Source organism: Anser anser (genome assembly GCF_964211835.1).
Source record: "Anser anser genome assembly, chromosome: 27".
NCBI lineage: Eukaryota > Metazoa > Chordata > Aves > Anseriformes > Anatidae > Anser > Anser anser.
In genome coordinates this window covers 1,254,521-1,269,171 of record NC_139748.1, presented here as the reverse complement: position 1 = coordinate 1,269,171, position 14,651 = coordinate 1,254,521, and the positions used below count along the sequence as shown (strand labels likewise).

The following is a 14,651-nucleotide window of genomic DNA, read 5'->3' as shown; positions in this document are numbered from 1 at the left end:
TGGGTGAAAACTCATTAGGCAAATTGCACCAAACCAGTTCAAGTAGAACTAGTCATGGGAAAAGAGAAATCACAGCAATGCATCTTCTGCCAAGTCCTGAGCACACACATCACTGTGCTACAGAAAGAGCATCCAAACTACTCTGAAGAATACCCCAAGGGTGTGCAAAATGAAGTTTTTCAGATCATGATAAATCATGATAAATTCTGGGGAACTTGTTTCTCTCGTGACATGCACATTTTGTTAGGGAAAACATTTAACATCACAGACTGTATGCACAGTGCATGTGGCCCAAATGGGGCCCAAACACTCCCAGAGTACCACTGCAGCTTAGACATGAAATCCAGGTATTCATTCTGCCAAGGGAGAGGCAATAATGAGCCAGGCTGCAGACAGCACAACTCAGAAACTAGGAAGAGCTCATGGGAAGTCAAACATGCCCAAAAGTCTGGAAGAGGTTGGTTTTGCATATCTTTAAAGATAAATGGTTGTTCTTCATTATGGGCATGACTTAGCTCTCAGCAAAGTTGTCAGTTTTTATCTGGAGAAACACTTTAAACTAATAAATGCTCCCACGCCAAATGTCAGAGGTACTTGGCAACATCAAAGGCCTGTTTTGCATTGCACTGGCGATGCTACTCTGTGATATAAGGTGGAGTTTTTCTTTCATATACAACAAAGAAATTCCCAATGTTCAGAAGTCCCCTTCAAAGTCTGGAAAGATACACTGTAATTCGCTATATATTTTTTGTAAACACATCACTTAACCTGGCAGGCTGATGTACTGATAAATGTAGAAGAAGGGAACAGCAGCGAGTGGGATGGCTGAAGTGCAGCTGGGCGGCCAAGGCCACAGCAGCAGGCACCAGCAGCACCTCGGGGCAGAGGAACGGGTACAGGTTTGGTGCTGACAGAAAGAGCTTTCTGTCGGAGTAATTCCAAAAGGCAAAAGCAAGTAGAATTCTAATCTCTGTTCACAAAGTCTCCTTCTAAAAGTCAGTGTGAGGAGGATACTACTTAGAAGCCTGTAATTAATGATTCATTTGCACATGTTCCTTTTTAATGATGATCGTCATTAAAGAAGCACGGTCATTAAAGTTTGTTACTCACTGTTGATAAATACGGAGCAACCAAAGACATGAAATGGGACAAAAGAAAGCTTCCCTAAGGACTCCAGCAAGGGAAGAAACGCAAAACTGGCTCACAGAGAAAAGACCCAAGCAACTCCTGCCACCCAGAAGCAGGGTTTTGGGGCTGCGTTAGTACAGCTCAGCGGCTGGAGGAAAGGGGCTGCAGGGGAGCAGCCCTGTCCATCGGGCAGGTCCTGGCACCAGCAACGGTGGGGACCAAGGGATGGGCTGGTTTGTCCTCACTGATGGAACACGCTTCCCTGTTGACATTGTTCTTAACTGTAACTTCATCAGCATGTGTGATTTTGAGCTGTATTCAAAATATGGTGGAAACCCCTTTTTTAGACAGAGCTTTTCCAAGAAATACCTGTCAGATTAGAAAACAAATTCCAGATTCCCCATTCTTTCCTACATGTGTCTGCAGTCTTCAGCTATGTGATGAGAGGCCTCTCCTCTCATCAAGAGGATGAGGGATATATGACTGTGGAGAGGCATGGGAGAGAAGAAAGGAGGGACTAAATAGCTTTGTATCCTCCAGGTTAATAGCTTCAGTGATCTGTTTCTCAACTTACGCCTTTATAAAGACGCTTCAAGCCTAGTTTTCTTGGTTTCACTTTAAGATCAAGCACTCAATCAGGAAAGAAACTGACGCACAGAAGAGGCTATTACTAATCGCTGGAGCAAACAGAGAGCAGACAGTGAGGATCAACCAGAAAGTGAAGGCTGTGTTTGCCGTTCCCTGGCACCAAACACCCTTGGAGATGATGACAATGGCTGCTGGGGATCCCAGCACAGACTGAGTCACCCCACCGTGAAGACACAAGGGCCAAGGACAGGCGCGGGGAGATGGCGGCTGCTGGGCCCACACCAGGGCTGCAGCCAGCGGCTGTGCCTGACCTCTCCACTGCCCGGAGCTCATCCCCGTGGGTCTGGGTGGCCTTCACCTGCTAGGAACCTGGATCTGCACGACACAGGATACAAAGTGAAAACTACTTTTAAAAGATGCACGAAAATATATGGAAAAGATGATGTGATTAGTTGTAACCAACAAACAGCATTTCCCCAGTAATTTCTGTCCAGGATCCTGTGCCTTTTTCTGCCCTTTTTTTTTTTTTTTTTAGCTGCAGTATAGAGCTGCAGACAGCATTGCTAAAGCTGAAAAGGGCAAATAAATACAGGGACCATTTGCTTGCTGTCTCTGTGCACTGGTTTGTGGCAGAGATAGCACAACAGATGATCAGAGTGTTTGTTTGTGCTTTTGTTTATTTCTTTGTTTTTAAGGAGAGCTCCTGACCTGTGCACTGAGGGGTGAAATGATTCACTTGTATTTTACTGGGGCTCAGCAGTGACTTTTAAAGTATATTTTAAGTGGTGAGTCATCTTATGTCTTCCAGTTTCTCTAAATTTCTCAAAATAATGATGTCCTTTTCTTTCCATTTATTCTCAAAAATTTTACAGGAGTCTTTCTTTCAAACTCCAGCCTTCATCTGAAAAATCGTGTAGTAAAGTCATATAAATGACAAATGGCAGAAGGATCTCCTGCCCCTGGGTCAGAGTCGGCAGCTGGTGATGTGCCAAGGAGGTGCTACTGATGATATAGAAATTGAGCTAACTAGTCAAATGATAGATCACTAAGCATTTATGCTAAAATGCAGCAGTCGCTGATCCCCAGCTCTCCGTGGCAGCATGAGACAGCATATGCTGCTTGTCCAAACAGTTATGATTCATGTGAAAGGTGCTAGTGTTCTAGTATGAAAAGCCTAATGAATGCCTGGTACTGCTCACCACCCAAAGGCAATATTACTGTTATACACAAATTCTACATTGCTTTAATTCTGTTTTGATTTATACCAGTTCTACCCAACTGATCCTGGGTCATTTCTTCTTATTTATAGTGGTGCAATATGAGCTCATGAATGATCTCATACAACTGAGTATGGATCGTCACATTTCAGTTATCTGATATTCTCCACTGTGTCTTAAAATAAAATATTTAATTGCTAAGTTCCCCTACTGGGTGTAACTGGACCTGGGTCCAGGAAGAGAGGAAATTCCTCTGATTAGTCATGGCTCTGGGCAGCATCCTGCAGTCATGTTTCAGCCGGGGTAGAGAAATGCCACTAAGGGAAAGAGCAAGAATGAAAATTGCTGCAGAGATCTGCTAGGTGCTGGCTGTCCTCTCGCTCACACGGTAGCTGCTTACAAGTGCTTGGAGAAAGAAAGAAACCAGCACATGAAACAGACCTGCCTGTGGTATGGGCAAATTCGAATTTCAGAAACTAGCCTGATGAGTAAGAGTTGAGTTGGAGCATACTGAGCACAAACTGTATTCTTGTTAGAGGAAAGAGCAGATTTTTAAGAAAAAAAAAAGAGTTGTTGCCTACTGGTTTTGACTACAATAGTGGACCACCATGGTTAGTATCTGCCTTCTAGTAGAGCTCAGTATCTGAACTTCAAAGAGAAAATAAGGTAATCTTTGCTATGAACCTAGTCTGTGGCTTTGAAAGAAATGTTTCCTTAACCCCAGTTACATTTTTAATTGCTTTTATTTTACTACTGCTGGTCACAGATGCTGGCTTTATTTTCATACCTGAAGTGTCAATAATATGAGTGCCAGTCTTCAAATTTTTCTCCTCCTGAATTTATGAGCTAAATAAGACATAAAGCAGACAACTCCATAGGAGTGTAAGAAAATGGAGTGCAAGGAGGAAGAAAATTCTAGAGGTGGTCCAAATGGCACTCAGGCTTTTCAGGCTTATTTTATCATCTGAGGCTGCATCAAGTGAATCTCTTTCTCTGGAGATGCTTAGAGCAATTATATTTGTTATATTTATTCTCCCTCAAAGGCTTGGAGATGAGTCAACAGAAAAATCTTTTAGGATGAAAAATTGAAACTTGAATTACATGATATCCCTGGACACTTTGTTCTGCAATCAGAACAGCATTTGCTTTCCTTACCACTCTGTCTTCTATAAAACAAAAAAACAAAGAAACAAAACCCCACAGCAACTGTCACATCTGTAAATACAATCCCTTTCACTCTTGCTTGCAAGCTCAAGAAACTATTTCAAGATGATACAGGTGTCCGTTTTCTAGAGTTCATTTCTGGTGAGAACATTCCCTCAGCCGTTGTCAGGAACTCCCAAGCGAGAGTAACTCCTCTCTGAAAGCCCTGAAACAGCTCAGTCATGCACAGTATATGCATTAAAAGGAAAGAACAGTGCTACACACCTCTTTGAAAGACTTCTTTACCTCCACTAATGGATGCCAGTGTGCAATGGGCTTGCGTGGGTATGCCAGCATCTCATTCCAGTGGTCTCTGCCAAGTCCTTCAGCATTGACTCCCACACGGCAAACCCCAATGATCTCATTATGACCCACTCTGAAGAAAAATAGAAAAGCAACACAATTATCTCTTGCTCATAATGCCGTGCACGATCAAACCGAGACTTCTGACCCATGCTATCAGAGCACCATGAGACATGGTGCCAATGAACGTGGGACCTGCATGATACCTGCACTGCAACAGCAAGATCTGGCCTGATGCTGTTTGTGCATGCAGCTCTCAGAACAGCAAGTCCCTGTCATCACCAGAAACAGTTATAACAACTTTTAAATGATTTGGACTATAGATCAGTCCTGATACAGAATCTGAAAGCATGTGTCATGTAGTGGTGTACAGCAAGAATAAGAACAAGTTCAGTAATTGATAATTCATACACCTATTGCTGCTCTGAGTGAAGACATTTGCTTTCTAAAACTGGATGATGAATTGCAGGACAAGTAAATAGCAAAGGGACACACACTAGTCACTGAAGAAAATGCCATAAAGCAAAGGATCAGTTTTACCATACTTAGTATTTTAGCAGCTAATTATCCATGATCATAAGTATAAATGGCTCTTTAACAGTAAATCACTGGAGACAGATTTATGCCAGACAGCAGTGCAATCAAGGTTGTGATAGTAAGGAAAATTACTACTGAGCAGAAAACCTGTGCCCAATGGGATTTTTTTCCTCTCCTGTTCTCCAGAGTCTCCCACCTACCTATCATAATCCATGACGGAGATAAGTAGACTGACTTGATCCATATTCTCTGGGGGAATGTCAAAGATTATTGCTTCATTGTAAGTGGGATTAAGTGTGTTTTTCTTTATGGTGGTTTTCTTCTTTTTCAGTCTTCGCCCATCACAGAGCAAAGACACTTTGACATATGGATCTGAGAAGGAGAGAGAGGAGAAGGCCTTCTGTTTATGGAGATTTATTTTGTTACCTTCACAATATAGAAACAGCACTTTCAAAGGATAGACTTTAAATTATTGTCAGCCAAAGGCACTCCTCAAATGTATTTTTAGAAAAAAAGGATATTTCTGTACCAGTAGAATCCACAATTCCTCGTACTGGTGTGAATGCTGACCACTCCCACCCCCCCTGCAGAGGGGTTGGACTAGATGTTCTTTAAAGGTCCCTTCCAACCCCAAACATACTACAATTCTGTGAGGTTCAGGCACTGGAGAACCATTACTGCAGATTTCTTGGAAGGAAAAAAAATCATCTGTTTCCGTCAGTGGTAAGGGTTTGCAAGTATAAGAAGGCCACATCTTAAACCTAGAGCCAATATTCATACGATGGTGATAGTGGGCAATGGGCACTCAGGCATTAATTGCATGGACGCAGAAAGCAAACCCATTGCTTTCTGTGAAGCAAAACTGGAACTTTTTCAAAATTTGCCCAAGAACAAAATGTAATGCAGAATTTTGAAGATCAAAACTGACAGAGGCGGTTATTTTACAGGCATCTTTTTCTATCCAATTGTTAAAATTATGGAGCAGAGTTACAGCAAGTACAGGAATTTTAAAAAACATTTTCCAATTGTTAGAGAGCAGAAGAAGAAGGTATTAGGGCAGCTCTACCTCACATGCTGTCTACTGGCTGACCATGGCAGAATGCACTTTAGATACAAACAGCTTCTGTTTGTTATATTGGCTGCTTGGGCAATTTCAATGCATTTTGAAGTGGCACTAAACCTGCAGCATATTATTACAGAAATGCTGAGCTGGCTTTATCTGAAGTCTTAATCCTTAGACTTTTCAAATGGCATCAAGCTCCAGCTAAGCAGAATTGTTTTCTGCAAAGATTTTTTACTGTACTGTTTCTGTATTTTACACAAGTTCTTGATGAAATTCAAATACTGTGACATTGATCTCTGGAAAAGAAACTGCTTTTCATGTAGAACTCCAGTCCACTGGCAGTCTCCTTGAACAGTGTATTCAGCTATAGAATCATTGTCTCTGGATTTATGCCCTTGGGAATGGGTTGAATAGATAATTCTACTTTAAAAAATTTGTGCGTGCTTAAAGCATGCACAAAGCTTTGTCATGTATTTCAGTGATGACACATTTAGCACCAAGAGACGTATGTCCACTGTCCACTGACACTGCTATCCCAAGGGAGGAGGGGGAAGTGTGGATGCAATGGGGCCCTTCTTAGTGATCAAGCACCTACCTGAGTATCCAGTGATATCCATAGCTTTGAGATTCCTGCATTTAATGACTGTTAAGGTGAGGCGACCTGCAGTTGGCAAATAACAAAGGGAAAACATGATCTCTCCCAGGTCCACGCTTTCCTTCAATAAAACAGAGAACACATTATATTGGAAATGTTCAAGAATCAGTTAGGCTGCCTCCATGCTCTGACACAATGCTTTGTGCAGGATTCATGTAGCATTCACACTAAAACAGGCTTTTCTCTATGCTGTCATTTTTCAGCAAATTACACTTTACTATATGGTAGTGCCACAGAATTTATTTTTCAGCATATTCCAACATTATTTGGCTAAAAATGAATATAGGGAACAGAAAAAAGTGTGTCTAAATGTTACAGCTTCAAATCATAGTTAAGGATAATCTTCCACTGCCTCAGTGGAGTGTGCATTTCCCATTACTACGTTACAGCTAATGTACTCCTCTTTTTCTGCTCCATTGCTTACACAGAAGTGGCATCTGACACCAAATAAAGACCATTAAGGAAATTACAGTAGTATCAAGTTTGGCTGGAATGTACAGTATATATCTTTTTGTGTCAAATGCGTGACACTAACATCTATTTCCACAATTAGAGGAATATGAAACAAAGGACAATACAGAGCAAGATCACAGAAAGGTGAGACCTTACCAGGCAGCAGAGCCGTAATTTTCTACTTGTACAGTGCAACAAATGCAATGAGGGACTTTCTAGTACATCCAGCGCCAGTGGTTCACCACAGAGAAACTCAGTAATAGAGATTTACAGACTTTGGTAATGTGTAACGTTTCAGCAGAGGCTAGTGATAATTCTGAGTAACATGGTGCTTTTCTCTGAAGTAGAGCATGCATTTCTGGGTGGTTAAACACCAGAGGGACATCACTTTCTTTCAGAAGAGACTCGTGAAGGACCCCATTTAGCAGAAACTGAACTTTTGGGTTTTGACATGTTTACTATAGTTTGGAGCACCAACCTTTCTGACATTCCTTCAAAGAGCTAACAAACATCAGGATTAATATGTGTATAAATAGTGAAATAACCAGCAGATGGCACTCAGAAACATTCAGTACTTTCTGGATTATGAAGAGACCAATAAAATTTACTCTTCTGGTGCTCTGTGAGACAACTTCTACACATAGCATGCATAGTCCTTAGCACCTCTTGTATATGCAGCCTTCTCTATTACATCTCCTAAAAGCCCTTTCTATCATTGCCTTACTAATGGCAATTTGGGAAAAAAGTAGACCAGAAAGTAAGATTATAAACAGGACTGGTATTATTTAAGCAACTGGAAAGCATTAGCATCTCAAGTAAACAGAAAGATTTCCAAATACCTTCCAAAAATGGATTTTAAAAGTATTTTATTTTGTATATAGATATCCCACATCTGTAGAGCAAACCACCTATTTATTTCTGGAAGCAGAGCATCATTTCAATGTGATATAATGATCTGATGAAAAGAAATTGTAGCTGTGAGTAGTAGAGAGATGGAACTGCAAAGATAAGTAAATGCATTAGGCACTTTAAGTTTTGCTAAGTATTAGGAGAATAGATCTTGTTGATGGATGAGATTTTTGCCCAATTATTTCCTTCTCATTCTCTGGTAAGGCAAAGATTAGATATTTATTCCACTTAGACATTCAGAATACTAATGAGTGATATATAAAAGTTTTGATTCTTGACAGAGACTTCGCTTGGCTTTCAAAGAAATTGAAAATCTTCTCAAGCATAGAGTGTACAAAAGAAATAAGTGGCACCCAAATGTTTTCTGTACAGAGAAATGTATGACCAGACTTGTAAGTATCTAAACAAACATCCCAGAAGGTTACAGCTTGCTGGTAAATATGAATTTAATACTCTTATCCACTCAGAGTTCCTGCTCTGATCTCTTGCTTGCCTCAGAACAAACAAACAAACAGAAACAATGTAATCCTAAACAGCTTTCTTTTCAATGCAACAAAATGATCTGAGTCACAATCTCACTGTCTGTGATCAGTAATGAAATACATGAAAACAGATACAGAGTTATTATTCCTCTACCTTTAGTACCTCTTAATGTGTCTACTGAGAACTAAATTTCTTACCTCACAAAATATTTTAAGAGTACCTTTTTAAGGTATCAGGATGATTTTCAGCACACACTATACAGCTTGTAGAACCATTGCATCTTCTTATTCTTGACCAAATTCCAGCTAACTCTACTCATGAGCTGAGGCAGGCAGCTTGAAGACTGTGTGTGCTCTAAGCCGGACTGCTGCCTGGGAGGCAGAGCATGAATAAACGATGCCACTAAGTGCTGTGAATTGGCTGTCACTTTTACTTCAGCTGTCCTCTGGCGTCCTTTGCATCCCATGAGCTGAGCTGCCCCTTGCCCTTGCTGCCCAACCCACATCTTGGCCCGTCCCATGCCCGAGGACTCCTCTCCATGGCCCTTGGATGAGCCCAGCACTGGCCATGATGGACCGAGGCTGCACACATGGAGGAGTCAGTGTCAGTGATGTCAGTGTTGGTGCTGGTGTCAATGTCATGGGGCTGTCTGCACCCAGCTCCAGGGCAGTGGGTTTGGGACCAGCCCACGCTGCCACCAGCAGGAGCCCAGGAAGGGGCAAAGGGATGCAAGGACCACCAGCCCAGCCTTTCATGAGCTGCAGTGTGCCTGAGAGCAGCGAGGACATTTGGGTCACCCAGCTGTCCCCACCTCTATGGTACGTGCTCATAACGATGGCTCTCAGTGCCTTGGAGCTGGGTCTGCCTATTCTCCAATGGAGAAATGAGAGAAGCACCTTGGGGAAGAGCTCCCTGCCTGCCAGGCTCTCATGTGCAACAGCAACTCAGCCTCATCCCAAAAGCTAGGTGCACTCACCAGACATCCAACTTACAGTAGTCACTGGTTTCAGAATTCTCCTCAGACTTGATGTCAAATTAGCCCCCAACACCATTCTCTCCCCCCTACAAGTGGCTGGTAAATAAACCATTCTTGAGTTACAAGAAATGGATGCGAGCTCTTCAGTGCAGCCAATTTTCAGAGAACAGGGAGCTCAGTATTTTATTGAGCTTTATTTATTTAGTGTCTTAAAATGACCACTCAGAAAATTTGTTCCTGCAATTACCATTTGTTTTTTAAAACATAGCACTTCTTATTACCTTGTTAGGTATTCTTCCTCGTATAAGATGAATTGCATTGCATAACAAAGAACCTGAATAAATAACAGCACTGAGGAGGCACTCAGTAATGAGTGTCTGGAATCTGCATTGAAAACATTGTTACTGCATCAAAACTGAGCTTGAAGATTATGATTGTATCTCTGCACTGAAGTGCCCCCGGCTCCAATTAGACACTGCATCTACCAGTCTTAGATATAGACTTTACTGATAGCAGAAAAAAAATAAAATAAATATTGTGAAACTATAGCTAGAAATGATTATTCTGTTACCGAAGAAATGAGCACCTGCATCTCACTCTGTGTGCCGGCTGTGCCGGCTGCTCTATCTGCTGCACAGTGCAACAATAATTATGCATTCAGACAACACACTGGGTTGGGTCTACTCTTTCATATGTTATTTGGTTTGTGTTCGTTTGGGAGCAGCCAGGGAGGGACACAGTTGCCAGAAGAGGTCCATATTATATCCTGAGAACACCCTATGGGCATCACATACCCTTCTACTCCTCTCCCTGCACTGAGAGGATTTATCAGGGTAAAAAACTAACGTAAATTGTTCTTTGACCTCATTGTATCAGGTCAAGAGATTTTTCTTTGTGACCATAAATACAGCCAAGTAAAACGTGTCCTGTGGGTACATTATTTTCTAGCAGATTATAGATATTGGGACATTTCCAAAATTCATATCAGCAGCTCTTAGGAAATAATGGAAGCTCTGAATCAATAATCTTTGCAGAATTGAAACCAAAAATGTTTCACTGATTCACAAGCTGTACAATCATTAATTAAATAGTTGAGTGCTAGCTATTTGAACAGTTTATATCATTGCTTAAGTGTGTTCCTATCTTCTTACCCTCAAGATTGATCTAATATATTATTAGCTACCCAAAGCTTTCCTTAGATATTATAAAAACTGTATTTACCCTTCTCATTTTTGATTAAACAGAAATGTCCTTGAGTGTGTTACAACTGGCTGAGATGTACCAACATGGGCACATTCCCAAAGAATGGCACAGAGAGAATGAAGGGACAGAGCCAAAAACAACACCTGATGTTTCTGTGGAAGCTTTGCAAAACTGCTGCACATTGCTTCTTGGGTGTGATGTTGGCTCTGCTCTTCTCACATACAATACATCTTATTTGGAGGCTTTTTCCTCAACTGTCCTTCTGTTGGTGTCTCTCCACCTGTTTTTTGTAGCTTTTTTCCCTGTGGCATTATTTCTCTTGGTCAGCTTGGAAACCATTGGCTATCTCTTACTGAACAATCCCAGAAAAACAGAGAACATACACAGGTCAAAAATCCCATAACCTTCTCCTAAAGCTACATATTCTATACTTTACATGTTTTTTTCTCTAGTGAAACCAAGTGTTTCCCCTTCCCAGTTTCACTCCTACCCACAGGTCTTTTCCTTTTGTAGCCTTCAGGCTTACTGCACTCCTTGCATACTGATCATGTAGAAAGGAAAGGGAAGCTCCATGCACCACAGCGAGTGCATTCACCATGGCCTGCAGAAGTTCAAGAGCTGCAGGCAGGGCTGCAGGCAGCTCCCAACCACACCAGTGGGCTGCTGGGGAGCTGCAGTACAAAGCAGCATCAACAGTAAAGTGACCCCAGTGGCTGGAATCCCAAGCGCTCATCAAAACCAGAAACTTCTGCAAACTTTCAGAAAGGTTTAGTGGAGAAAAAACAAAATAAAATAAAATCACTCTCCTGAAGCTTGGTGACCACGCAGCTTTGGAAGCTGCTTGCAGGCAGAAGCAGACATCTCACCCTAGGGGCACACCGAGCCCGCACCCTGCGAACACCCGGCACTCCCCAGCACTGCGAGTCCTGGCCATGGCACCAGAGCTCAGGACAGGGCTGTGCATGCATGTCAGAGTTACAGCTCTTTAAGAAAGGAGCCAAGCCAAGGTTATGAACACCCAGCAAAGAAAGAACAAGCACTAATAGCAGTGGCCACGTGGTACAACTGGTGAGGATTGTGGGACAGAGAAAAAAGGTGCAGATTTTGCATGTCAAGGGGTTATGCCAGTCACCAGCAAAGATTTGACAGGACCCATGCTTTCAGGCACAGGGATGAGGACATCTCACATTCCAGTTTCAGAAATAACAACATGAAGGCGATGACTGACTTGGTGTCCAACTGCAAAGCAGATCAATCATTGCCCTCAGAAGCAGCCAAGTCCTCCTGGGAGGATAGTGGACAAGTAGCTATTATGTAGAGGTTAATGTCATTGCTTCTGCACTGAGACCAAGGTGAGAAGGTGGCTTCTCCTGCCAGCTCTAACCAGAGTCTGCAGCATGGGAAGTGTCTGGAACATTTCCTTCTCTGATGTTTGGTTTCTCTTTCAGAGAGAATTCAACAGAACTGCTAAAAGACCCACATCAAGCTCTGACATAAGTTCCAGTAACACATCAGAATAATGTTCTCAGTATAGTGAAGCCCTGTACAGCTGATGGGTCAGTAGTGCCCCTGCAGAACTATTTCTTGCTCTTTATCCCGTGCATGTGGCAGACATCCAGACCCCAAGACCCTTCACATGACAAACAGATGCCAAACAGGGAACTTAACCCCTCGTTCTGGCCTTTATCAAACCTGGTGTCAATGAGACTTAATGTAGGTGAGATAACATCAAGTCACTAATAAGGGGATGAAATTCCAGCAAACCAGGAATCTGGTAATGCTGACAAGCTTCTGCATACAATATTCTTTTCCACCGCTGTGTGCGGTTGCTGCAGGTTCCCAGGGCTAACGGTAGCATCTGCAAAACACCCATCAGTTGGCAGTTGCACAGGACTTACCACTTCAGGCAGTGCAGCCAAAAGAAGCAGGCCAACCCATCCCACCCGGCAGCGCTGCTGGGGCAGGGACCACCCCCATAGCAGATACTCACCGTTGTCGCATACTGAATGTCCTTCCAGATGGAAGTCTCCCGGGAGAGGTCTGAGGCCTCAAACAGGTTCTCCAAGATAACTTCTCCTATCATGTCATGTCTGGAGAACCTGTCAAAGTCAAAGACACTCAGGTGGAGCTTCCTGCTTGCCAGCTCCTCATGGGGCACAGGGAAGTGGAAGGACTCATCGAAGGTGGGGTTCAGAGTCTTCCTGTGGACTCGTGTCTGGAACTTGCGCTTTCTGTCAGGCAGGAGGTAGATCTTCACATAGGGATCTGAGCTGCCACAGAAATCTTTGGCTGGCAAATCAAAAGCCCTGAGAATTCGGACAGTCAGTGTCTCGTTCTCATAGTCATACTTGAGTGTGAAGTTAATTTTTCCACAGGTTTTTGCTGCCTCTTTTTTGGGGTCCTCAGAGTCAACAGATTTTTGCTTATAGAGTTCAGGCTTAATGCGGCCTATGCTGGTTGGCTGCTCAGCAACAGCAGGTGGGTCCATGCCGTAGTCCATGCTGGATACGTGCATTTGCCGAGGAAGGTGCCTTTTGAAGGAGATGTGCCTGTAGAAAGAAGAGAGGACAGCTACGTGTTTTTCCTACGACTTTCCTTTCCTCTTCTCCTGAACTACTAAAAGTAGGAAAGCAGGGAGAGCACAAGAATGAGTACAATAGGTGCTCTTGACCTCCGTTATGGAGAATGAACACTGACTGACAACCTCCACTGGTCAAAGGAACTAGTCCAGCAAATTTTCTGTCACAGTATTTGCTGCAAGCTGCATTTTTTCACCTGTTACACAAGTAACAGCCCACAGCTAAATATATAAGACCAAACAACTCCTTAACCAAGCTACAGACGACCCAGTGTGGGGACTTTTTCTCCCCCTCAGTCCTTACAATTCCAAGACACTGGCACTAAGTTTCCCTCAGGAAAACAAACAACAACAACAACAACAACAGCAGAAAGTAGAGCTTTTAAAGTGAGAAAAACACTACCAGCTCAAAAAGATAGGTTTTGTTCTGGGTGTTGCTGCTTTCAAACTTTGCCAACAGACTTTCCTCCAAAAATGATAGCTAATGCTTGACAGACAGAAATGCACAGCCTCATCTGGAAGATGGCTCTTGCCTTGAGCTCCCCTTCAGCACAAGTAAAACTTTACACAAGCAAAGCTTTATCTAAGTGAAGCAGAAATGCTTTATGTGGACTTTTATTTCAATATTTTCAATATTTCAGATTATCTGGTGTTTACAAGAAATCTATGGAGTTATTTAACCATACTAATAACTTGTACAGCCAGAGAATTAGCTTTTGATGATATGTGGTGCTCAGAGACCTCACTCCTTTTTGGCAGGTTCCTCAAAGGCATTCTGGGCTGGGCTGAATCAGAGCCCAGACTGCACAAGGATGTTCCCCTATGTCCTTGGGTCTGGTTATCTCCTGTAGTTCATGCCAGGCTCAATTGTGTGAGAAAGTGGGTTTGACACCTTCCCATGTACAAACAAGTCCCGCTTCATTTGTCATGATTCAGACAGACTGAGGTGTTTTTTTTTCTCCTCCCAAATTGGAAAGGTGCAAAAAAAAAACAACCAGAATGAGCGTGTGCATGACAGAGAGACAATCAACTGTCCAAAAAGTAGTGCAATTTAAATAAAAAGGTATTTTATTGTACTGCAGACAGTTTTCTGAGCAATGGTTGTCTTCACAATTATATGTACTCTCTTACACATCATAGTCATGGCCAACAAAGCAAGCAGAAGTGTTGGGACACAGCCAGGCCATCACTGTTTCCTGTCCTAGATTCACAGCCTTCTGTGTCAAGGAAGAGGTATCGTATTTCTCAGTGTTTTTGCAGAGGTGTCCCAAGGTTCACACAGTCTTATCCTAAATTTAACAAACATGATGCTGTAATCTCTGTCCCTGTCTGACAGAGATGCACATTGATCACCA

At 42.6% G+C, this 14,651-nt stretch overlaps 1 protein-coding gene across 1 annotated transcript in view; it reads right to left on the bottom strand.

The window, feature by feature from the left end:
* SYT6 (synaptotagmin 6) overlaps positions 1-14,651 on the bottom strand; it is a 51,784-nt gene that overhangs the window by 14,222 nt on the left and 22,911 nt on the right. Inside the window, exons 3-6 of the mRNA XM_083812932.1 lie at positions 12,709-13,267; positions 6,635-6,755; positions 5,177-5,348; positions 4,362-4,512 (exon numbers count right to left, since the gene is read on the bottom strand). Of these exons, the coding sequence (XP_083669058.1) occupies positions 4,362-4,512; positions 5,177-5,348; positions 6,635-6,755; positions 12,709-13,267 (1,003 nt within the window). The remainder of the gene's footprint in view (positions 1-4,361; positions 4,513-5,176; positions 5,349-6,634; positions 6,756-12,708; positions 13,268-14,651) is intronic.